Source organism: Osmerus mordax, chromosome 11 (genome assembly GCF_038355195.1).
Source record: "Osmerus mordax isolate fOsmMor3 chromosome 11, fOsmMor3.pri, whole genome shotgun sequence".
Taxonomy (NCBI): domain Eukaryota; kingdom Metazoa; phylum Chordata; class Actinopteri; order Osmeriformes; family Osmeridae; genus Osmerus; species Osmerus mordax.
This window is the reverse complement of record NC_090060.1, coordinates 4,681,758-4,707,996: the sequence shown is the minus strand read 5'-3', so window position 1 is coordinate 4,707,996 and position 26,239 is coordinate 4,681,758. Positions and strand designations below refer to the sequence as shown.

Sequence of the window (26,239 nt, the reverse complement as noted above, 5' to 3'; positions counted from 1 at the left end):
GATGCATTATGGGAGGTTTGTGCTGCTCTGTGATCAAAAACATGCTTTATTAGTCCATGTTTGGAGAGACCCTGTGAAGACTGCTTACAAGGTTTAACCAGGACATCTCAGCAGACAGCAAGGAAAAGGGCTTCGGGAGAGGAGGAATGTTTTAGATGCTCAGTAAATGGTTTCACATGACATCGGGACCCATCACCTGTCTATTCAACGTACACGTTTTACGATTGAGCAAACCATTTTTTGTTTACCCTTTTGAAACATTAATTATCAAATGAAATAATTACATCTGATGGAAGTTTTTGCCTTTTCATTCTGGAATCATGGCCCATGTTTTGCAGTAGGTACTGTGTAGCTATGCTCCAAACATTGTTTTTCAATATCTGACCATGATAATTCAATAATCAGACGCAGTCAATTACCATGACGGTTAATGAGGAGGGTCCCAGAGTGGAGGAAGATAATAAGCCAGCCATCCTCATTCTAAAGACCAGACTATTTATAGTGCACTATGGGAATATGAGTCACCCCTGCTAAGTGTATGTTAATGTAATTCATCACACATAGCCTAACAGCTTTTCCAACAATAGTATGTTTTGATGCACACCTTCAGGTCATTTCTGTGTGTCTAATTGCTTCATCGATATATTCACTTGTTCCACACAGTTTTTTTATTTTATTCAATGTACAGTGTTATACAGTAGATCATAGCTTAATATTGTGCCACGTGCAAAAGAAAATGCCTCTTGGTGACTTAGTCTAGATGGATAGCCCTAAGGTACAAGATGGTAGAGTGAGCAGGTTGGAGTCTAAGGCTGAAAAAACAACAAAAAAAACATTCCCTAACACCAACTACTATAGACATGTTAGGATGGACAAAAATGGCGGACAGAGAACAGATATTTTTCCTCATTTATTGGTACAGCAATTAAATAATAGGTCACGGGACTTCACAAACATGTCAGTGATCGACAGGCTTCTGTCTTTGCTTGCTTCCCCCGGTTTCAACCACCCACCCACCCCCCGCCCTCGTCCCCTAGAGTTTGTACGGGTATGAATTAGTTGACATGCAAATGAGGTGCCACGGCGACGCGCCCTGGTGTCCATGGGCAACAGGAGAAACCCCACAGGCCACTAGGACTTGTCGTCAGTCTTCTTCTTCTGGAACTTCCTGAACTGGGATTGGATGGCGACGGCCGCCTTCTCGGTCTCCGGGGCGCCCATGTCGATGTCGAAGTCGTCCGCAGGGACGTCAGCAGGGACGTTTTTCTTAGACGAGTCTGGAGGAACAGGAAGCGAAGGGCTGTTTATGTGAATCACTTCATAAACACGTCCCATTTAGAATGATTCATTCTGCATTTTCACTAAGTATTGCATAATCCAGTAAATCGTATTTAAGATTTTAATTACTTAATTTACATACAATCATCGTGGGGGAAAGTGTTGTTTTTACTTTCCAGTGTGTACCAAGACAAATGGTAGAAGTTTAGGATTTTCACAGATTGCAAGAAAGGACTAAAATGCTCTTTGTTGCTGCCAGACTTTAAATGTTGGCCATATGCAAGCGGCTGAACAAATGTACTTGCTGGGAGAGGTTACATTGTTGTGTAACCTCTCAGATCCATACTGCACTACCAAAGCTGGACCTGTGTAATATCTGGGAGAGGAAAGATAGTTCCTTTTGTATTTATAGCCAGACCCATTTACCTATCCTAAACTCATGAATCTCAATAGATTGGACCTACTAAATGTGTCCCAGTAGAGACAATTAGATGACTACAAGAGATTTAGCTCTTTCTCGAACTAAGGAAGCCTGTCTTCTGCAGATGTCTAATTTAAACACTTTGAATACGAGAGAGTTTGGCCTTTCTTCTTCAGAGCTGGTGAGAAGCACAGTCGTGAAAGGTAATGGGGAAACCATAACCATCAATATTTATCCTTTTCAAACGTCTATCTGCAAAGCAAAGCAAAGCAAAGATATGGTGGGCTATTTAACTCGACTGCTTCGCCAAAGCAACATGGCTGCCATAGATAGATCTGCTTTGGTTTGATCTGCAGCAAGAGGGAGAGCGAGAGAGAGAGAGAGAGAGAGAGAGAGAGAGAGAGAGAGAGAGAGAGAGAGAGAGAGAGAGAGAGAGAGAGAGAGAGAGAGGGAGAGAGAGAGAGAAACGGAGAGGAGAGAAGAAAAGCAAACTCATATATCGACTGTGTGGCTATCTAATGTTCCCTCGGGGCAGGGGTGGGCTCTTGTGTCTTTATTTCCCTATTCAAGTGGGAAGCGCTAACCGCTGTCTCAAGGCTAGCTTCAAGCCCTGCATTAATTGGTATCGAATTTTCCGAAGCTCTAATGTGCACTGTTTTCATCTCTCAGCCTTAGGTATTGAGCTAAGCCCTCCATCCTATTGACATCAGGCCCAGTGGTAAAGTCGAGGACAGAGAGAGGACAGAGAGTGTTCCACAACCAGAATGTCTTTATTTGGACTTTCCCGACACTCGTGTTGACGTTTTGGGATGGGGGGACCAGAAGGTAAGGCTTTCTAGACAGCTATTTTTCGGATTTTTCATCAGGCAATGAAATACCAGAAGCCCTGAATGACAGTGATGGATCGACAACCTCTAGGATGCCTCAAAGACTCATCTTTTCCCGATGCAGGATGAATTATTATATTTATTTTTCAATAGCCTTCGCCCCATGTGTGACCGTAATGTCTAGTGTCACTGTGCCACTGTGAATAGTCTTTACAGGGTTTCTGGCGCAGGAGAAAAATGTATACGTTCATGGCAGTGCCTGGTGGTAACTGTTGGATTTGAGGCTGCACGACATCCTGCCGAGACTAATCGATTCACTCTGTCCCCTGCCATGATCGCCCGCCCTGGCTGACAGAAACATTGAGGCCCCAGAATTCTTAGGCTGGCTTCAATACAGTCCAGCTAAGATGATCCAGGACCATATAATATGAAGGAATAGGGAAGGGCACAGTTCGACTCTGTAATAATCTTTGATCTTTGAGAGGAACCAATAGTGTCTGATGTTCAGGCTATATTTATGGAAATTTCATGTTGCTGACATATGCTAGCACTACACTCTGTCGACAAAAAAACCTGCTTTTCGTTATTCCAAAGACAATGAAGGCAGGCCTTGTAACGTTGTTTTACTCAAATCCCTGAGGATTTATGACATGGCGAGAGAGATGACCGTTTTCCGCTTAATCAGAGGAAGTGCCTGCTCAGGGCAGTGTCTCTGTGTGTGTGTGTGTGTGTGTGTGTGTGTGTGTGTGTGTGTGTGTGTGTGTGTGTGTGTGTGTGTGTGTGTGTGTGTGTGTGTGTGTGTGTGTGTGTGTGTGTGTGTGTGTGTGTGTGTGTGTGTGTGTGTGAAGGTCGGGGAAACATCACTAACCCTAGTGGCGCTTTTGCCTCTTTAAGACCACCTGAGGCGCACAGTTAGCTCGAGAGAGAGACCCACAGGATCAATATCCAGAAATCTACATCAAAGGTGCATGTTACATCGATTGGTGCCTTTTCAGTTTGCTTTCCCTATAGTCTTGTTATGTACTTTTATTTGTCCTCAGGGAGGATAGACTCACAAAATGTATGCACGGAAATGATTTAGTGTCAAGGATATAAAAACTACACTGGGATAATACGTCTGAAGGTTCTTCTGAGCAGATAGCTTGGATGCTGCAACATCAATATTCACAATGTTTGACAAGAGTGGATGAATTCATTATGGCTATAATTGAGTACAGTAAAGCTAATTAAAAAGTACATAAGCAAATGGGTCATCCCGCCTCGCAATGAGAGCGAGTCTCGTGATAATAATAGCGCATGATGACTTTGATCTCAAAGGTGAGGGAGTTTTCAATTATTCAAGGCCCTCTACGAAATCATAGACGCCACAGTTTCTCCATATGTGAGCGTAGTGCTTTGTTATGAATCCACAGTGCATTATACTACGAAATACAAATACAAAATACTTTTCTTATAATCTTAATCAACATGAATGAATCCTTTCATTCCAGTAATGGCAGTTTTTTTTATGATGTAACTATATAATTTCTCCTATCAGTTGTTTGTATGAGAATGTCAGTCTGTGTTCAGCCAGGGAACCTATGCTCCATATGGTTCTAGTGTATGACAGCTGGGATTCAACCCGTTCATATTCCCAACACATGTTCCAAGATGTTATTATGGCTTGAGCGTCTGAGTGTGGTTTACCCTGCACATTATGAGAAAGGGCCTCAGCAAAGAACCGCTTGTGCACTTTGGCATTACAAATACAGTGGCCTGAGTCTTTGTTATTGGACTTTTATGACAAATTTCTCTCTCTCTCTCTCTCTCTCTCTCTCTCTCTCTCTCTCTTCTTTCTCCCTCTTTCTCTCAGGGGCTTGTAAACTGTCATTAGTGCTTCTGTCATGACTTCCACACTCCTGGCTCCAGCTCATGTTTTGTAAGGCCCCAAGGTGTGTCTTTGTGCCGAATCTAATCCGTCATCCACACAGCCCTCTCCAGGAAAGGATGACAGCTGGGTTAGATCCACTGCAGTACCGGACAACTGGAGCATCAACGCCAAACTCATTACACCTGTGTGTGTGGGGGGGGGGGACACAGGCTTTCTTCAATCCCCCCCCTCCGCAAGGATGATCTGATTAGCCTGATGATTACTCAAAGTTTGCTTATCTCCTGATATCTTTTCCATTTTCTTCAGAATAGTAACCACCCCACAGTTGAAAGTCTGGGCAATGCTCTGAGTGTACTCATGAATAGGAATACATTGGGCTGCTTATGTCGTTGGTGTCTGAAGGGTTGGCTCTATAGGCAGGGGACTACCATGCTGAGCGTGAGGGAGTCAATAGCACTAGCATGCAGACTACCTTCCTCAGCAGCTTACAAGCTTTCTGTATTGAGTGAGGGGTGGCGATGCTAGGGGAAGCGGTTTTCCAAGCATTAAATTAATTGTCAAGGTCAGGCAAGAAAGGAATTTCCGAGCCCTTTGTGTTGTTTTTGAGCCTTTGTGTGTGTGTGGCGGGGGGGGGGGGGGGTATGAGCGTGCTTGTGTGTATGTGTGTGGTGTTCTTTTTCGTTCCTTTTTAATTAAATGAACAAAGACAGTGCGTCGAGCTTCCTGAAGCACTAAGAAATTGGAGTTCCTTTTTTTTTTTTTTTTTTTTAGAGCTCGAGGTGATTTGGATTTCTGTAATTGCTGCCTCTGAATAATGTATAACGGCGTTTTATGGTGCTGTATCTTTTAAAGTTCCACCATGGATCATCGAACCACCCGAGTCGAGTGGATTTAGTAGCTTGTAAAGTAACTTCTTACGAGAGAACCTCAATCTTTATAACAAGACTGTTTATCCAGTGTCACTTCCCCTTTCATGATGCACTCAGGCAAAGAACGAGGAGTCCACCAGCTAGATCAGTCATCGTTTGTGAAACGCGTCTCAGGTCTCTGATTGGGTCTTTCACAGCTCCGAGATCGTCCACACAGCCTTTTCGTTTTCCAGAACGTCCTGTGATAATCTGGTGAAATCAGGACATCCTAATCCCTGTGATACCATCCTAAATAATCTTCTAATGCCATGTCAGCTGTATACAGAACGTTCTCCAGTGTGTTTTGGGCCTGTGTGGGAAGGGGGATGGGGTGAACCGATGAAAAGTCAGAAAGGCAAGATTCCAGGATCCCATCCCATCTCTGCGACATCAGGGAGTGAGAAATTAGTTTTTTTTTTCTGCTAAAGCCTTTATTTCCCAGGGGATTGAATCGAGACAGACAATACATCTATATCTTTTGCTGAGACATTTATCACGATTAGGAGGTTGGCTTGAACACATGGACGGTCATCCTTCCTTTAAGGCTTTGTCTTTCATCAAATGGAGCAAGGATAATAAAGTTCAATGATATTTTATTAATCCCAAAGTTGCGTTTGGGATTCATGAGGACTTTATTTGGATTGGAGTACACTAGGACTGAACTATACTGGAAGTTACAGTTGAAACATTATTATTCGCTAAAACTCCTTGTTAGACGCTTTGATTTATTTTAAACCTATACGCAAATGTACCTTGACAAACAGTTTACGCATATTGTTAATTTGAGGATGAGATAAGATGTGCATTTAAGTTCCCGCACACGCTACCATTGCAGGCACGACGACAGGCAACGTCATTTGTTTTAAATAAAGGTTTGCTCGAGTCCAGAAGCCTCATGGGTTCGGACCCAACAATTAGAACCCTGTCCATCCTTTCATTTTTACAGACAGCTCCTCGGCTGTCGCCTGGCTCTGGCTGCATGCTGAGAGGGAACGCTGCCCTTCAGTCCATGTTACTGTCAAACGTGTGATTTCACCAGGAAGAGCGAAGCAGGAAGTGAGCCTTTTAAGGCTCATCTAAGATGCATGGCCTAGTGTGTCAGTTTTGGACTCCCCCTCCGCCCTTCACTCTCTCTCTCTCGTCCTCTTACTATCCTCTCTCTCTCTCTCTCTCTCTCTCTCTCTCTCTCTCGCCTCTCTCTCTCTTCCTTCTCTGTCTCAGTCAGCATGTGGCTTTAGCGTAGTGACTGCAGCGATAGCCCCAGCTGTTAGCCTTTCTTTCTGCAGAAGGACGCAAAAATCCTGTTCTAAAGTGCTTACTAGGCTCTGTGTTCATTTACAGGCTATAATGCAGAACAGTGCCGTGTCATTGGGCACTTTGTCCCCTGGGGTGACATTTTTCAGCGAGTGAAAAAGCAGAACCTTGACTTTGCTGCTTGCTACTTTACATGAGGTGGATTAAGCAGCAAGCCACATCCAGTGTTTTTTATATTTTTCCTTAGTCCTCTATGTACAGTGCTTCCTTACATACAGTACCAGTCAAAAGTTTGGATACATTTTCCCAAACTTTTGACTGATACTGTATCTCAAATGATAAAAAAAGGTTTCTTCTTGAAAAGGTTCTGAAAAACATTAATTCAGGCATTAAAAACATTAAATTATTTTGAAAGTTAGAGGGCTGCTTATCTAAACTAAATCGGGCATGAAGTAATTTTTCATCAAATATACCTACATCATTCAGGAGTCTGCACATATATGTAATTTGGAAATCTCCATTCGACAGATAAGATGTGAAACCAACACAAAAGGGACTCATAAATGACACATTAAAATGTTTACTGGTTTTATACCATCTCACAAAGAGAGTTTGTTTACCTTGTCCCCCAGGCATTTTGTTGTTGCCGGCAGTTGCTCCAGATCCTTGTCTCTGCAAGAGAAACAACAGAAGCACAAGTTCAGGTTTGTGACTCCAAAGCGCACACACAACCACGCGCAAACAAGTACCACCGTCCTCCCTCAACACTCCGTGAGAGACAAAGTGACATTTCCCATGATCCTCGGGGTGTAAGACCCTGACAGAAGCCGCCATGAGAGGGGTTGTGACTCCAGGGGAGAGTATCCGCAGCCCCCCTTGTCATTAGTGTTGTTTTCACCAGATCGCGCTGACGTCAACTTCACCAGGAGCCTAGCTCCTCATCTGGTCTACCAGCCCAGCATGATCTTGCCAGTAGCCAGCCTCATCTCACTGACTGTGTCGAGGGCTGAGGTGGCCCAGGGGCTGGGGGCCAGTGACGTTAGTGGGGGCTGGGGACGTTTAGCTCTGAGTGGAAATGTTGAACATCATCGCTGTCCCCAGGGTTCTGTCATTGGCTGGTGTTTGACATTGCCACACGAAGCAGCAGTGTGGAAGCTGACTGCCTGGTGTAGGGAGGAGACTGAGGGGATGAGGCATCTGGGGAGCAGGCCTGTGTGGAAACTCTGCATAAACAACTCACAGATGCCTCGATAATCTAGTCAGCAACGCCACGAGTCTCTGGAAAGATGCGCAGACCGTATCCCAAACCGGTTTCCATATCTGATGTGGCATGTCAGTCGGAGCTACCAACCGTCGAAAAAACGCACAGCTTCCTTCATCTTTTCAGCCCTGGGAGACAAGATGGAGGCTGTTTCCATCCACGTCATGGCTTGCTCGTTCCAACTGCTCTACCTTCCCTCTCATTAACGTGCAAATAAGTTCCATTCTCTAGGGGGGTGGGGGACACACACTGAGCATACCGAGAGCGGGTGTGGGTGAAATTGATTCTCGTCTGATTTGGATCGCAAGCGCGGTGCGCCGGGTGCGTTTTGTCCACGTCTGTCCGACAGAACAGCGAACACCGTGATGGATATTCCATCTGAGGAGCCACAGAGCTCAGCCACAGCTTGTGCTGAGCGAGGGCACAGGTACGGGCGCTATCTCTGTGGACAGACAGCTGGTAAAAGCACATATTACATTAGAGAGGCGTACAGGAGTGGAACTCCATATCACAAAGGAGAGATTAGGGAGGCTATTCTTAGAATTGTATTATACTCATCCTTTTAATATGCAGTTGAGGCACGCGTGAGAGCGAGACGGGGGAATCAGAGAGAATGATAGAGGAGATGATGGTGAGGAGGTGTGGTGAAAAGTCGAAGCGTAAGCCTCTTATTAGCCAATCAGTGGAGATTTTCTTTTTGTGGAACGTGTCATTTGCTGTTTACATTTGGCAAAGTAAGAATGGCAGTAATCTAAACACCACAGCTTTAATTCCTACGGATCTATCAAGTATGACCATTTTAACTTAAAAGCTACTACACAATAAATATATTAGGCTATATACAGTGCATAATCTTCGATCCAAATCTAACAATGTTTATAGAGTAGTCAGTCTTACCTGTAAGATAAAAAGACTAAACTTTGAATACCGAAGCTCGTTCATCACAATGAAAGATTCTTATAAACCTCAAGGAAGGCGATTATATTGCATCTGCATTGCCTTGCTTGCATATTTGACCATGTTTATTTTGAGGCAGCCATTGCTCTGATGATTGATGTCTCAGTGCCTCTGTTGAGGATTACCCTGATGTCCAATTCATCTTCTCAACCAGAACAAAGGGCTGGTAAGACCATATGAAAGGAGTGCCAAGGCTCCAATACTCCGTCACTGCCACAAGCTTTGCCACAAAATTAATTTAATATGTGCATAATTAAAAAACAGCCCAAGAGAAAAGCCTCTTTATATAATTTTTGAGAAATAACCCCAATAAAATCACACCATGAGTTGTAATTAATGATACTAACAACACAGGCCATCCTGCCTAGTAAACAGAACTGTGACAGATAAAACAGGATTTATAATTTTATGTTTTTTTAGTCAATACATTAATATTGAAAATTTGAATTTGAAAAGTGAAGAATGCCAACTGGCTTTTCATGACATTGTTCCAGAAATGGCAATGTCACCTTGGTCATCATCATCTTTCTGTCCCCCTGCTGTTCCCTGGATGTTGGGCAGACTAGAAAAGAGACTGTCAGCTCCTGTTTTCACACGCCCCATGATCAGCTCAGCCGTGTGCTGTGCCTGATGAGGGGGATTTCTCCTCGTGAAAGGGGAAGAGAGGCGCGGTGGATGAGGAGGAGAAGGGGGGGGGGGTCGATACTTCCTGCAGTTCCAAGACTCACTCCAACAAACATCGGCAATGGGAAGACGGATGGTCTGAATCAAGTCTCTGACTGTCCGCTCTGATCTGAGTCAGTAGGGGAGGCGAGGGGGAGGGGGCGAGGAGGGGGGGGGGAGGCTTGCAGCCATTAGGTGTCCCTCCCTCCCCTGCAGTGTCTTCCTGGAACCTGGAAAAATGTGTCCTCGCTACTTCTGTTCAACAACAATCATTACTAATTGGTTAGCAAGGCGGCGTCTGCTGATTGGTTAGCAAGGCAGTGTCTGAGATGGGAAACCTGCCCATCGGACGAACCCCTCAATATTTGAGATCTCATGATCACCGAGTGCTGTGTTATTTATCAGTAGAACAGTTCACGAGCCCCTTGCATCCTTGTTCCCAAAACCCATTAATCTAAGGTGCTACAACACTTGAGTTAACAGGGCAATAGAAACTGGGGAGGAAATTGTTTCATTTATAGACCTTGTACTGGGGTCCCTAAGGGCTTCCCCTCGCTTGGCCTGGTCCTTACCGTTGCTTCTGTCGTCACCACAGCTCTCACACCCCCCCCCCCCAACCCTTACCCACCTCACCCTCTGAAACCCATTGCCTTTGGTGTGCAGGTACCCCCCATGTGGTCATGTCCGGAACATTCACGGGGCTCTAACAGGTCGAGCGGGGGGCGATGAGGTGTGGCGCTGCCCATCCACGTCCTGTGCATCTCTCGCCCTACGTTGTTAATCGAACGCTTTCAATGAATCTCATAAAGCGCGCGCGGCGCTTTGATATGCCATGGAGTGGAACAAGCATTGTGTGTGTGTGTGTGTGGGGGGGGGGGGGGGGTCGTGGGGGAGGGGGGTCGATGGGGAGGGAAAAGGGGATTCAAGGCATCCTCTCAAGTCAATCACCGGCCCTTTCAGGAAGGAAGCGTCTAATTCTGAAAACGGAACTCAGGTAACTTTGAAGTTCACAAAACAGAGCGTCTTATTATTCTACAGAGTATGCAAATGAGCCTGACGGCTGGTGTTTACCTGTCAGAACAATACCTGATCTCGCCCGGGACTACATCTTTCATTAGCTTGTCAAAAAAATGTACGGTCGGAGAAACACAAAGAGGAGCTATCACAACAGCCACGTAGCCCGACGTTTCTTAAGGCGCATTGGCAAGGCTTCTCCTGGCATCACTGAGCTCTCCAAACAAAACCCAGCAGATAAGGATGCTGCTTTGTTCGGCTAATCCAGGTTCAAAGGGAAGCACCATGTCTCCACATTGGGGACCTTTAATGACCATGAAATGAACGGGGGCCTCATCTTGCCTTGGAGTCCAGAGCAGGCAACCATCGCCAGCATCAACTGCGATCGGGGAGGAGGAGAAGGATCACAAAGTCCTGGCGCTCAGACACCCGCACACACTCCAAACCAAAAACTACCCAAACCAAAAAACGATATAAAAAAGAACTGAAGCTGAGAGCAGCGCTCCAGCTCAGTCCCAGCTCACCGGCAACCCCCCCCCCCCCCCCCCCCGGTTTGGGAGCGGAGATGTTGACGCATTATTGCAGCAACGCTGTGAAATCTTCGAGATGATCAAATAAGGAGCCGTGGGCACACACCATGCCCCCGTGGAGACGCCCATGTAAATGCTGGGCTGAGGGGCGTCTACCTTCAAGCACAACGTTTTAAGCAGAACTGCGTAAGCCTTTGTACTTGTCGCACCCACTCATTAACTATGACTACAGAACAACACAAGGCCACTAAATCATTGCCATAAATAATGCACTTAGGCCTCTGTAGACAAGGCTGGAAGTAATATTGTTTGTGGCGAAGCGGAGAAGTTTTGGATTGCTCCAAAGGTGATAAGACACTAATGCACTGGAAGACAGGGGGTGCGGAAATAACATTACTGAGCCAGACTGGAGCTGAGATAAGTGTAAATTGCAATAACAGAGACTCGGTGAGTGTGATTACTGATGGGGAAAGGGCTACCGTCACACACACACACACAGATACTCATCCGTTAATACTCCTAGAGGAGGGCTATCCTCCTATTCTTCAGTGACTGCACACACACATACACAAAGTACACACACACAAAGTACACACTCGGCAGAACTTAGAGACTGTGCTGCAGTTGGAGGTATGAAAGTGTATATGAACCATCCAGTATATAGCATTTACAATTCCTTTCATTTAGCTGGCCCTTTTATCTCGCAAGGGACATACAAATAGTGCATGTAGAAAGCACAATCAAGGATAATGAAGGATCCGAAGGGCATCGTTGTAGATGTAGTGGTGGCCAGAGTCAAGGAACATTCTACATTTACTGAGCACAGTGCAAAGTCACCACAGTATCTTGCCAGGCAGGTGTACAATAGGAACTCAAATCCAACATGCTGAGAAAGGACTGATTGGCAGGTATCCCAAGAAGTAATGTACAGTTCAGTGCTGCTTTGGCTGCCCCGAGGCCAAGCAAAGAGGAGTTAGTCGAGGTGAACGTTGAAAAGGAGCTTTTGGACACCTCAAAGGACTCCAGAGGGACTCTGCAGGGATGGAGTCAGGTGGCTGAGCGGTTAGGGAAGCGGGCTAGTAAACTGAAGGTTGCCAGTTCGATTCCAGGCCGTGCAAACTGACATTGTGTCCTTGGGCGAGGCACTTCACCCTACTTGCCTCGGAGGGAATGTCCCTGTACTTACTGTAAGTCGCTCTGGATAAGAGCGTCTGCTAAATGACTAAATGTAAATGTAAATGGAGAAGTGGGTCGTTGGAGACGGAGGTCAGGAGGGAGAACCGCACTATGACGGACACTAATTGCTGAGCACTGAATGGAAAGCGAACCGAGCGATACGCCGTGTGCCTTTCTTTTTAGCGTTTGGAGTTCTATACTCACACAAACACAAGGCTGCCACACATGCCTGCACTCTGGCGCGCGCACGGGACCGCGCACCACACTCATTCTCTCATTACAAATTCCATAGTGACTGCGCCAAGCATTTGAGCCTCCGGGCTGTCAATTAGGATACTTCAAGGGGGAAAACACACACATTCCAACACACACTAACACACTGCGAACAGGGAGAGGGAAGTCATTTTCCAAGTAAAGCAAAAAGGCAGAAGCTCCATATAATATATGTAAACATAGCACACCAGAAAAATGTAAATATGCTTTCCTCAGATGCATGCTCTTTGGAGGGCACCCTCTGTGAGAGGAGAGCTGGAAGTGCTTTCAGAGAGAATCTTTTAACGTGATTTTCGCCTCCTACGCCTCATTTCTGCTGAGAGGGGAACTTCCATTTTGATTCCCTTCAAAACTGCTAGTCAACGTCCTCTCTGCGATAGATAGAACTGTACCTGATTCAGCTTCTTGGCATACTCCATCCATCCATCCCTTCTCTCTGATGTTGTTTGAGATTCGCACAGGGCTGCTGCACCTCCATCCATTTGACCACTACCAGTCATTGGTTCGGTTGTGAGGGTCTCTTTATTTTGGTCCATCATGAATTGTGCCAAACTCGCTACCAGTGAAACCATGTGACTCCATGTGACTCAACATGGCTACCATCTTCTCAGTGGTTTGTGTTGTGTTGGCACGATGTTCTCGTCAAAGCGCAAACAAGAGAAACACAAATAGGAGGACTAGGAGGACAGTTAAATATTACAATACTTTCATCCTTTAGATCCTCCTCCTACTCCACTGCCCAGTAATGACCCGTGTCCTCCCAGTACAGACTGGGGGTGGTGGAGGGCTGTGGATCAGGGAAATTCTTCATTTACTCATCACTGTTGCTTACATAAACTATGCTATCACTGAGCCCTCAAGGCAAGTTAGAGCATCATAGGTCAAATATTCCTCATCCTTGTTTTGTTACTTCCAAGCTTTGGTAGATACAATCTTTTAGAGAAGGTAGGCAAGACTACATCTGGTGGGCGCATGAATAGTGCAGAACAAATGACAACGGTGAATTGTAATCATTAGTCATTTTCTTTCAGGCTGCGGAGGTTTCTTTTCCCACAGTTAGGATGATAAACCTCCTTACCGTAAGAAAAAGGGCTGGAGGTGGTGCAAGACAAACAGCCCACAAAATAAAGTCCATTGGGCTGAAGACGTTTAATGCGAGGCAGATCGAATCTGTTGGTTCAGCCAAGCTGAATATGCACGGCTCTAATATTATACAGAAGGACAAACTCTGAAAAGAGAATGAAAAACGATTATCATGACAAGTAGTGTCACGTCCTTTAGTTGAAGGTATCACATGTGGCATCCTCATTCACGGAACTGGAGCTTATGCTAATACACTATTATTGCATTTCACACTCGATCATAGAATATGGCAAAAAATACTGTGGGATTTAGATATACCAGTTTTCCCTTAATCCCGATGCCGTGCGCAGGGTGCGGGTGTGAGAAAGAAATGAAGGCTGTATGATATCTCCCATTATCTAGGAGTCAGAGAGGAGATGGTTTTTGCTCCAGAAGAGATTGCCTGGGAGACAGGTACAGGGTAACCATGTCTAGCCTCAGAGGGGGATGAGAGACTGGCAGATTTGCTTGTCATAAATATCAGTTCTTTGACGTTGATTGGTGAGGCTAAGTCCAGGCACAGTCGGCTTGGTGGGCCGGGCGGCGAAATGCTCAGCTGCCATGGTTCTCTGTGGCAACGTTTTTGCCGTCGACGCTCTATGAAGTGAGCAGCTCTGTCAGCGGCCGTCAAGCCCGCCGCCTCACACGCTGATGGATGCACACCTGAGACTCTCTCTAACAGGAGCTGGAGGTGTGTGCACGTGCACGTTCACGTGACTGGTTGCGTTGAAATGCTGAGTGCGAGTCTGCAGCGAAACGTGTTTTTTTGGTACATTTGGTACATGGCTCATTTACGTGTGTGTAAGAGATAGATTGAAAGAGAGCCATCTCATACTATTGAACTTCCACGCAGATTTTTTATTTTGGTATTTACTGCCCTGTAGTTTCTCGTACATAATTGCCTTCAACTTCTCACCCCTATATGGTCAGGCAACAAAGCTGCAAAGATTCACTCCAAAGAAACAAGGCTATCTCTCCAAAACAAATGTATTTTTCTTTTAATACAACGGCTACAGTAAAAAAAAATATATATATATACAGCTTTGATTTGCGCCAATTACAATGTGAGGGGGAAAAACAACACGTCGACGCTTCTCTTCAAATTATTTCTTCAAACTCGCATTTGTTACACAGTTTAATGAGCCTTGAAATTGGGGAAATTACTTTTAGTGTGTTACTTTCATTAGCGAGTGGGTTTCTAATCTCTCTGGGATTGGGGCCCTGAGATGGAGGCTGTGTACTGCTTGCCGCCGCTAAGCGCATGACAGAGCTGCGGCACTGCTACAGAGAGCAGCCAGTGGACTAGTAAATAGGTGAGGTAGTCCCCCTAATCACCAGGGCTGAGGTGCCATTAGGCTCCCTGATTTGCAGGTGCAGCACGGCTGGTTAAAGTTGCTGTAAAGGGGGAGAATCAGCCACTAGAGGAGTAGGAATGAAAGGCCTTTAAATGATCTGTGCCAAAGAGACATAAGAGATGTTCACTTCCATGCAGTAATAGGCTACATTTTAATGGAAATTCGTTGTTTTGCAGAGAAACTTCTTTTAAGGGAGACCCACAACATGCAGCACATTCCATGTTCTGTCTCCAAGGCATTTCCCCTGTCCTCAAGCTCACTTCCACGGTAGCACAAGAACACTCACACCTAAAAGCACCTTGGAGTTTAGCGGATGCAGAAATATCGATTTATCAATAGTTTACAGCTCTCCAGACCATTTTAAATGGGCTAATCTGTGATTTTAGATTCATTTACACCTTTCGCATTGTGCACAGATATTGGTGTATTGGCATCTGAAACTGTTACTGTTTTTAAGTTTCACTAACACTGCCAGTATTGCCCTTCCCAGCACCAAAAACTAGTGCTCCAAGATGGGTCCACGTGACCCCAAACCAGACTCCAGTCTGCTTTAGTGGGCCACATAGCAGGAGAATAGCTTGCAAATGATTCAAAGAGCAAGGTGTTCAGATGTGGTTTCATATTTGAGTGAAACTATGAATCTATCCTCCATCGTGTGCATTTCATTTACGTACTGTTCAGTACTACAGTGTTATTAAGACAGCGCATTTAGCTCAGGCTTTTCCGAATAAAGTAAGACATTGACGAATGTTTGACCAAAATAACAGCAAATCTGTGGTAGGAGCAAGTATGGGTGATGGAATTATGCAAATAAATAAATAATCCTGCGCAGCCGTTTGTGGGGCTATTTTAAGGCTTTTGGCAGCTTGGGCAGGCCGAAAGAGTTGCACGCCGCACTCAACGGACATTAAGAATTTAAAGAAGAGACGCAGAAGTAGGCCACAAGACAATTCAAGCAGGAAGAACTGGAAATACTAAAACGTTTCCGTTGCCTCTTGTTCAGGAATATGAGAAGTGACAAAGGAGAAGCAGGTCCGCACCAGAGAGGAAATCTTGGAGACAATTGTTTCAATTTATGCTCTGGGAAGAGGCGGGCTCATTCCCACAAAGAGGCTCAAGGAACAGACTCATGAGTCTTGACAAGTGTGAATTTGGAGGACTCTTGTAACATGCCACAAGGAGGACAACTTGCTAATGTTTTTGTTGTTGTAATACAATTAGACTAGGCTCCTCATTGGTATTCGATGTCACACACATTTAATGTCACAGAAAAGGATGATGATGATGATGATGATGATGATGATGATGATGAAGAATTTGTAGACTATAAATAATGTAAGGTCCCAAGTTTGTCTAAATCTCCTGAATTCCATTTGACTGATCTGTGTGTAGTTGTAACTGTTCACTACATTTCCATTACTAAATGCTCTACTAATGTGTGCCATATATGTGCCATAATAAAACGTGTCCCATTTCTGTGACTCCATGGAGGGCATTGCCAGGCTCCTGCCTCAGACAGCTTGTTCATCCGAGAGGGGATTCTAACAGTCACTTTGAGAAATACCAATGTCAGAACAAACCTTCCTGAAAGGTCAGAATGTTCCTGAGGCCAAACACCAGTCACAAAGCTGGTCCAAGGACCTCAACACTTCTTCTGAAATGCAAATGACACTGTCTATAGAGTCTAATGTCTAAAAGTGCAGACCTTTTGCGGGGTGGAAATAGCACTTTGGTAGAGCATTGGTGAAGAATGCAGGTTTAATTCCCCCTCTGTATGTTGCTTTGTATAAAGTGTCTGATAAATTAACACACTAATGTATATACGTTTATCTTAGTTTACTAGTCAGATAACTGTTGAGCAGACAAAATGATCTTTCATCTGCCAAATTGGAATACTGTAGGTCCCAGAATACTTCACTAATCTTCTTGAGTTCAAAAAACGAATATGTCCGATGTAAAGTAAAGGACTACAGGGATGTTAGGGCATTAAGGAGACAAATGAGACTCAAGCTGATTAGAAGTCTGAGAGATTGAATGACAGATGTTATCTGTCAGCAAATGATGATTGATGACCACCTGTCAGGTGGTCCCACATTTCGGCACAGCGGGGGAATGCTCTGAAATCTCTTTCCGCACTGCAGTTGTCTTTGCTTGATCTTTCTGTTCCGCCAATCCATCCTGAGAGACTGACTTTCACTCCCAGGAGCAGATTTCTCTTCCACTTGAATACGTTTCAAAGATGAGTGCACCAGTGTGATTAGTTTACTTTCATAATGCAAAGACTCGTGGAGACACCATCCATAACACCAAGAACCTGACGCCCGGCCATGGCAGCTTGGGCTTTGGAGACACGTGACAGCAACATGGTGTCTCACCTTAATGACCTTCTCCGTTTGATGGACACAGACAGGACTCAATGCTGAGACTGCATTAGTGCAATGCGCACCACAGTCATAAACAGCTTAGTGCTCTTTCATCAGTGCTCCATTGCCATTACTGCAGTACTACACACATGTTTTCGCAAGCTCGGTACAGTTTGTATGGCAACTTGCCAGTATATTTAGGGTGGAAGCTAAGTGTTCTGGAGGGCAGTTCGGTCTTGAACTCAAACTCTCCCTTCAAAGTCATTACCAGCCCAGTTCAGATACTGTAATTGCAGCACAGGCCCTTTAATGCCATTTAAGGATGTCTTACTGTAAAACCAAACAGCTTGTCAGCTCGCCTTGGAATAAAATTAATAAACACCATTCAAGATACTTACTCTGACTTCACCCTCGAGCTTTGAAATAACTCTGACGACAATTATGAGGGCTCTTTGACACAACCCAACAGAATTCCACCTCTCCGCTGTCAGATTAATTTAGCTCGTTTGGATGGGGATTACTCCACATCCAGAGAATACAACCAGCTTTACCCTCCAATGTGCAACTCCTTTTAACTCAACCATATTCACTCAGGCACATCCTTCATCATGGTATATTTGCCCCAAATCGAAATAAATCCAAGTTAGCAAAACAAAAACAAAAATCATCCTAATATGGAGTGTTCATGTTCCCTGTGCTCTTGCCTGACAAGAGTGTCACTAGAATATTTTCCTACCTCAAATTGTGAATAAATTGACACAATTAGGTTACATCCAATCAATTTAGCATTATTACAGTGAGCTCTGTCACATGTAAATGTAGGTCAGTTGCGTTTTCTCTTCCCATAGAAGCCTTTGGATCTGTTTTAAGATCTGTTTTGGTTATGTTATTGCTTTATTGGGCAGAAACAGTTAAAGAGAGGCAGGAAATGTATGTGTGAGAGAGAGGGGCCTCAGCCCATTCTCTGAGCCACCTAGGCACCTCCATTTTGGATCTGTTGGTTCTCATGTCACATGTTTGCAACACATTCAACTACATTTGTCTCGGTTAGATTTTAGATTGGTCCAGAAACTACAGGAATCTCCAGCTTGATGAGTTTTTTTTATTTTATTGTATTGCTGTAATGATTTTGGTGGAAGGCTAAATTGCAGTGTAGGGACAGAATAACACATCAGCACCCCACCTCCACCCACTCATCTCGTGAGGTGAGTGACTAAACTCACAGGGCACCGCGATACTGTTGACGCTGCTGAAATGAGCATGATTTCCATGCAAGGGGGAAGCACAGTAAGAGGAGATGGACCCTGTGGAATCCAATGATAGCTTTTCAAGTCCCATCATCATATTGTTATGACAGCTTTGACTGCAGCTCAAACCTTTCCGACACATTTCTTAGACTACCTGAGCAGATTGGGTTGTATTCAATGGTAAGCCAGGTATCAATCAATTATTGCGCAAAATTAAAAGGTAAAATTCACTATTTGCATCCATTAAAAGAATATTCAAATATTATTGAAGAACTACTTGACACTTAATAAATGATGGATCCTCTAAAAGATTAAAACATGTTATTACTCTCCAACACATATCTTAAAAGCACCTGGATTAATTAAATTATATATATATATATATATATTTAATACATTTTCTATTATCAATTAGCTCTGCAATATCATATGCACACTGGCAGCCAATACTTGTTAAAACCATTTGTGCAAAGCTGGACAAATGTACTGGCGGCTGGATAGTCATCCAACAAATGCTGCAAGGGCTATTTATTTCACTCAGACACTCAACCACCTAATGCACAGAATGTGTGAATCATTGGATGTCTGCCGTGATTTACAATTCTCTGATTAAAGAAAATTGCTATCCAAATCTTCATTGCATTGTTTATAGCGGCCATGTTAGTTGATATACTGCATGTTTAATTGACTTGCATTGAAACAAATAACCCACAGTACGATCCATCAAACAAGGAAGGAGCATGCCATTAACGCGTTGACTTGTCATAGAGTAGGGTTGGGTCTTGGGGTAGAATCTCCCAGAAATCTGTGGATGATGTCACCCCACATACAGCCATCCTCTTCTGTCACATTGGATATGGGAGCCAAGGTTCTGAGAAACAAACATCTGTCATAGAGAACATATCGTCTCATCAACACAGTGGACAGAGTCTGTAACAATGACATAAGGGGGATTTTCTGCTTAGCTTTGCCATAAAATCATGATCCTGGTGACGATTTATTCCCGCCAGGTTGCGTTTTATCTCAGTAACGGTACATTGCCATTTGGAGGGGCTAAGCTTGTTTAACCCCAGAGTGTCATTAGCGTAGGAAGATCTCCAAGCTCACCCAGCGCGCCAGTGGTACACACTGTCCAACCATCAGTATGGCAATATGGGAGACCACAGTCCAACAGATCGACACAATCCACGAAAGTCCACTAATCCAGCAGGGCAACAAAAGCATAAATCCGCTTAATATTCAAGTGTGGGGACAAGCCCAGCAGAATCTCCGAGGCAACCAATCTGGAAAGACTGGGACAGGACTTATCTTTTGGCTTTTGCCTGGTGTGTATGCAGATTTAAACCCTCAGATACAGACTGTGCTTTGAAGATTAAAGAAGCGCCTTTGAACCTAGCCTGGTTGGCCACTGGCAATCCCATACTTGGACCTGATTGGTGTGTATCTCTTAAACTGGGATGTAAAGTGGAGAGGGTTGAGAATTTGAGTAGAAAGTGACTTCAGATCAAATGTTCCCTCTGCCAACATCAGCCACATGGTAATAAAGCACAGTAGGTAAATGAAAATGTAAAGATTTTTTTAATTTATCCATCAATCATGCATAACCCTCACCCATGATGATTTAAGTAGGCCCGGTCAATTGACAGATGCCATTACCCCCAGTTACTTTATTAAACAAATAAATCAACTGTAGCAGAACAGCAACTGACTTAAAAGTCCAGGACCATAAAACAGTGGATGTGCAGTAGCTCATGGTACGTGTCATCTGAGAGCAGCTTCTCTCCCAGTGTCTCTCAGAGCTCTGTCTCCAGAGCAGCAATGCAGTCTGGGAAATGGGAGGGCAATGATATGTGAAGATGTCAGCCCAGAATTAGAGGAGAGAGGAGGAGGAAGAGGGGGGCAAAAAAAGGAAATGAGGATGGCAATTATTGGGGAGTTGTCAAAATACGATTAAACGTGCTCGATGGTGCCTGTGTGATTTAAACATCCTTCCGTATGAGCCGCTCAAAGCGGACTGTAATGGCATCCTAGCCGGAGAGAGTGTGGGTGAGTGTATGAGTGAAAGCATCTAAAAATGATAGGGATGTGATGAGTGAGGGGCATCTAGATGGGTTCATGAACCCAGTATAATTCATTTTCTCCTGCCCGCTAGATCCTCCCTTGCTTGCAAGATTCACCATTGCCCCCATGTGAATTGATGGTATCTTTGGCAAAAGGGAATGATTTTCCAGGTTGACCTATCCGTGAGTCTTCACTTTAAAGTCTTATATCATTGAATGTTACAGACTGTCATCACAGTTGAACTAGGGTTTATTCCCAATAGTACTTTCTTTGACAAATGTTCAGTAGTTACTGAAAATCTTTTAAAAAAATGCTTACAACTGGACTTTTATATTCGTTGTCTCAGGTTATTTTGTTACCACAGACGAAAGAAGGGGACATGGCAAATGCAAACTGGTGGATAACAGCATATGGTCTCTCACGGCAGTCATCCAAATAATTGGGGGCTTTCTTTGGATATTAGAAGCTCTAACCCCCCCCCAAACGAGCAGAAACATGTGGTAATGACCTGGCAAGCCAATCTGGGGCTGAGCTTATGCAAATTTCCTGTCTCGTAATTAGCATCCCTATCCACTTTACAGCTGGGCTGACTTGTTTGAAAGTGTTGCGAGTCTTAAAAATGTAATGGGTAAAAACACACTTGCTGAGACGAGCACTTGCTGAGATGCAGTCACACACATACAGTACCTACCCATACGGTGTTGGTGCATTATGTAACATCAGTCAGAAACAAGATCTCTTTGATGTTAATTAGTATATACTAGGGAGTGGAAGGAAGGTCTTGGTTTAGATCAATGAGATCCAAGAATATACCTTCTGTACACGTACGACGTGTACAGAATCTAAAATGAGCAAGGATCCTGTTTGGAACACACATTCAAAATACAGATCATTCTACTACAAGACGTAACCATTGATGGCAGTGAATGGAAGAACATGCACATGACAGTATATATATACAGTACCAAGTCTGTGCGCTGTACACGTTGTTCAAAGTGTGGCAAGGAACTGCAGGTTGAACTCAGATTGGAGAGTAGGAGCTATGTCACTGAGCATGAACCGAAGAGAAGGCCGTATTTAGTATCTTCATCCCAGAACCGGGGCCACAACAGACAGAAGATCCTTCCAGAGGCCAAGAAACAGTTGAAACTGTGATCGATTGGCCAGTTGCTTGAGTGGGGCAACTTGGTTGACAATGTGCATGGCCATTCTCAGAAACGACCAGGGGACAAATACTGTGTGTTTACGGGAGGCTTAGAACATGAAGTGAACTGCGGAACACTACAGCCAACACACGGAGGGAGAAGCTGTTAAAGTGTCAATAAGTTACACTCCTCACTGAGAGGCAGTGGGAACACAGCTATGTCAGCATTTCTCCATAGCAGTGCTCCAGAGTTGGGATAGAAACATTTCTTGAAATGTTTCTTTACAAGCACTTCGAAAGCCGTGAAAGACTTATGAGACTTCAGTTGTTGAGAGCAAAAATAATTCCCTGTTCTAAGAACTGCGGTATTAATACACCGCAAGCTAAAAAGGCTGAGGTAAAAACGTTCCCATTCTTTTTGAAGTCATCAAGTGTGAAACGCTGTCAAATACAAGCTCCAAACTGGGCACTTGGACAATGTGCTGACAGGCAATGCGTTGAAGAGAGAGCGCAGAGCAGGAGGGGAGGGAGCGCAAAGGGGGAGAGCTGCATTGCTGACCACTACCTGGCTCATCCATCCAGAACATGCTGGCTGCTTCCAGTCAATTACTGGCCTTGCGTCAAGCTATGAGGGGGAGAAGCAGTCCACTTTGATTGAGAACAAGTTCTCTGCATGAGTCTGACATAACATATCAACTACGCTTAAAAGTGCGCTTTGAATTCTGTCCACCACCCGCAACGAGCCAATCCTGCCTGAAATTACACTCCTCCACAGCAGATAGGGAATTGGAGAGTGTTCGCTGTACCTCGCTTATTCTACGAGGCACGCTTAATATCCCGATAGTCTGGGATGGGCTCTCAATAATTGAATAGTTATTATCGTCTTATTATGCCTGCTGTGTACACAGTGCATTTTTCCTTGTGGTAACCATACAAACAGCTCGCTAGGAGACTCGCTGAGGTAGATTAAATCATCCATCCATTTACATTCTAGGTAATGAGAGATTGCATAACCACCAGACTGAAAATGTGCACTTGAATAACCTTTCCCTCATCCTGCTCTTTCAAATGGAGACACACTTCCTGTCCTTAGACTTGGTCTGGTTGGAAGCCCCCTCTTATTCTGAGTCTGTGGGGAGGAATCACATTATCTGAGAGGTTAACAGTCTGCTGCCGATGCAAGGCCAGAGGGACCACCTCTCTGCTCTCTGGCAGACCTGTGCTCTCTATCCTATACTGGACACACACACACACACACACGCTCATACAAGCACATAGACACACCAAGTCACCTCCAAACCCATTCAATAGCCAGGTGTTTCTTTTCTGCACAAAAGGTCCTTGTAGAGATTGTATCCTGGCACCAGTCGACCTGCATAAAGTCTCAAAATGTATGCTGGGATATGCAGTCCAAGTGAGTTGTCTTCTAACGTGTCACTTTCCCGAAATACATTAAGTCACAGTAAGCACACGAAGCCTACCTCTTTGGCTTGCAGAAAATCTGTCTTTAATCTTTGTTCTTTATTTATTGACAGACCTCTCAGACAGCATCTTTGCTCCCATTCATCCACTATGCTGCTCACAGCGGACATCACTAGTGTCAGCCACTCTAACTACTTTTAGGACTGCTCTTTGATGGTACTGGGTACAAAGGTGCTGAAGAACTGTTTTGCTATTGCCAAAATTATTACTATTACAAAATATACTGGAAGATTGAATGTAGGGTACTTCACGCATTTTCTTGGATTGAGTAGAAAATGTCCATCTATTTTTTTACATGTACATTGGAGGGTAGTCTTTCCACCATTACAGGTTCATGTCTTGTTTATGACATTGTCACATACTGTCAAATTAACACGGTGACTGCAAAGGGGACCGTTAAACGCTATCAGTGACCTCTCCATCTACGTGTGAACATTTAGTAATGAACTTTTGAGACTGTGCCGGATAAAGTGTTCTTGAAAAAAAATCTATTAATATCCCACTCTAACCACTTTGAAAAGAATCGAGCGGGAACATCTGTGACTGGGGATCAGAGGGCAGCTAGCTGTGGGAAATCCTAACAGCAGTTTTCCATTCCAAGCTGTAAACCCCCCTGTGATGTGGGTACTGGTTGCTAGGACCGTGCTAGTTACAGTTATAAATGAGAAACCGAATATAGCATTCACCAAGAGAAGCCTACTGTGGACCACAAGTGATTCCGTGTAGGATTCTAGATGTGTTTGAATAATATGCTCTCAAACAAAGGGAAATTCTAATAGTGGCTGATTTTAATTTGTGTTCATAGACAGAAACTCACGGCAACAGCAATTTTAGTGTTTCTTTCTTGTCTTTTAGAGAATGTACTATCAATCGACTCATCCCAAAAAGGTAGTTTGGTCAATATCTACCTGTCCATGCAACAATTACTTGACCTGTAATCGCAAAAGTAGATTATGTATTCAATGCATATAGAGCACTAAAATATATTTTACAATCTTATAGAAGGACTGGGGATACACGGGAGGTAGTCGGCAATCAGAGATGCGCCCGTGGAGTTCCAAACTGACGCGGCTCACACTTTGATGCTGCAGCATCCTAACTCATCGTTTAGTAGGCTATAATTATCGTTCACTACCCAATTGTATCAACAGAATTACACGTGAGAAAGGTTCAGAATGGTTTCATATAATTATTTTTTGACGGAACCAAATATATACAGAAAAGTAGGTTGTTTGTCTTATTAATCTTAAATACACAATAGACGAGCCTTTGAGCAATTTGCGTACTTGAACTACAAGGCTATCCTTTCTTAAAATAAAAGTATCCTACCTCACTCATGATGTACAGTAATCTCGATGTGGATCGCTGTTTCCAAAGCTTGAGTTTGCCTATCAGCAATTAGGCTAGTCTATCAGCAGTTACGGTAACAGTAGTCTTTTTCACAGTGGCTCACTGCCGACAGAGAAGCTTTATAAAGTATTATGGCCAGCTCCTCCGTGTCATCACGTTCCCACTAAACCAATGGGAACGCCTTTGGCAAATTTGTCTCACAAGTCACCACCCAACTCTTTAAAATATTCATAGACTGTGTAAGCCTTTTTCTTCATAATCAAAAATGCATTCTCTTTTATTCTGACAAACGCTCGGTCATGAATTAAAACGGGGAGACGTTGTGGAATAGCCTCATAAAACGGATTTCATTATTATTTTTCCATCACTATGGAAATGAGAAAGATCCAAGAACTGTATACACTTGTTTTTTTATTTCAGTGTAAACCATAAGTAGACTGTGATCAAGCTGTTAACAGGGTAGAACAATCCAGTTCGCCTTTGTCTAAATTATGGTTGGCTTTAACAGTAGCCTACATAATAGTCCTATACAGTAGTTCTGCTTTATCCCACCACAGACGTGGGTTTATGGCGCCGAATCTCTGAGGTGAACTGAGATGCGAAATGTTCTTTTTTTATAGGAAAACTAATTAGACTATCTCTGGTGCATCCCCAGTTAATAAGGCTTCAAAAGAATTGACTCGGAAAGGCTTAGTTGCCTTTGGAATTCATGGACTTTGTAAGTAAAAAATATATCAAATATTGCTGCAAGCAGCAATGGCGCATTCCTCCTCAAAATAAGTATACTGGGTGACCAAACAAGCAGATCTAGAGAAAGTCAAGAAAGCAGGGTTCTGGAATTTATAGAAGATTTTTTTGCAGTTAATTCATTTCCACAGCCCTGCCCTGAAATGCACCCCCCATGTAATTCATGTTCTGTATATACCAGCATCAAATTATTCTTACTGTACATTGAGGGGACTAGTATGAGTAACCAGAGTAAGGTTCATGCATGTGGCACTTTCCTAATCAGAGTTAGCAGGTGGTGCATTTCTTGGCATTTCCTTTCTTTTTCAACCTTTCCCCCAAATATATATATATATATTTTTCCAAATCAACCTTTCGAAAAGTTTTTCTTTTCACACATGAAGTGAAAGGAGAGGAAGGGAGAGGAGGAGAGGTGGGTAGGAGGAGAGGTGGGTAGGAGGACAGCGGAGAGGAGAACATAGAAGCCTACAGCAGAGTACAATAGAGTAATAGTAGAGGCCTCATCAAGTACTCATCAATAAGGAAAACCTTTTTTCTAAAATAATTTTTTAACCTTTCAAAACCTTTTTTCACATAAATAGGGAAAGGAGATGAGAACAGAGAGGAGGAGTGGGGTGATGATAACAGAGAAGCCTATAACATAGTAAAACAGAGCAGAGCAGAGTACAATAGAGTATAGCAGAGTCCTCATCAAGTACTCATCAATGATCCAAACCTTTTTTTCGAACCATTTTTCGAAAATATTGTTTCAACAAAAAGCATTTTTTCTAAATTATTTGTTCGACCTTTCAAAACTTTTCACACGTGAAGTGAAAGGAGAGGAGAGCGCTTTCTGAGAGGGTAGGCCATGTGCCGAAGTATCCTTGAGCAAGACTCTGAACCCCAAGTTGCTCCCGATGGGCAGGCCGGCGCCTTGCACGGCAGCTCCGCCGCCGT

The 26,239-nt window shown here is 43.9% G+C and overlaps 1 protein-coding gene across 1 annotated transcript; it reads right to left on the bottom strand.

Moving 5' to 3' along the window:
* Window positions 1-1,024: 1,024 nt before the first annotated feature.
* Window positions 1,025-24,647, bottom strand: pcp4b (Purkinje cell protein 4b). Its single transcript, XM_067246822.1, has 3 exons — window positions 24,536-24,647; window positions 7,179-7,230; window positions 1,025-1,277 (listed from the first exon to the last, which is right to left on the bottom strand). The coding sequence occupies exons 1-3, from the start codon at window positions 24,542-24,544 to the stop codon at window positions 1,132-1,134; spliced, it is 207 nt and encodes a 68-aa protein (XP_067102923.1). The 5' UTR covers window positions 24,545-24,647; the 3' UTR covers window positions 1,025-1,131.
* Between the last annotated feature and the right edge of the window lie 1,592 nt (window positions 24,648-26,239).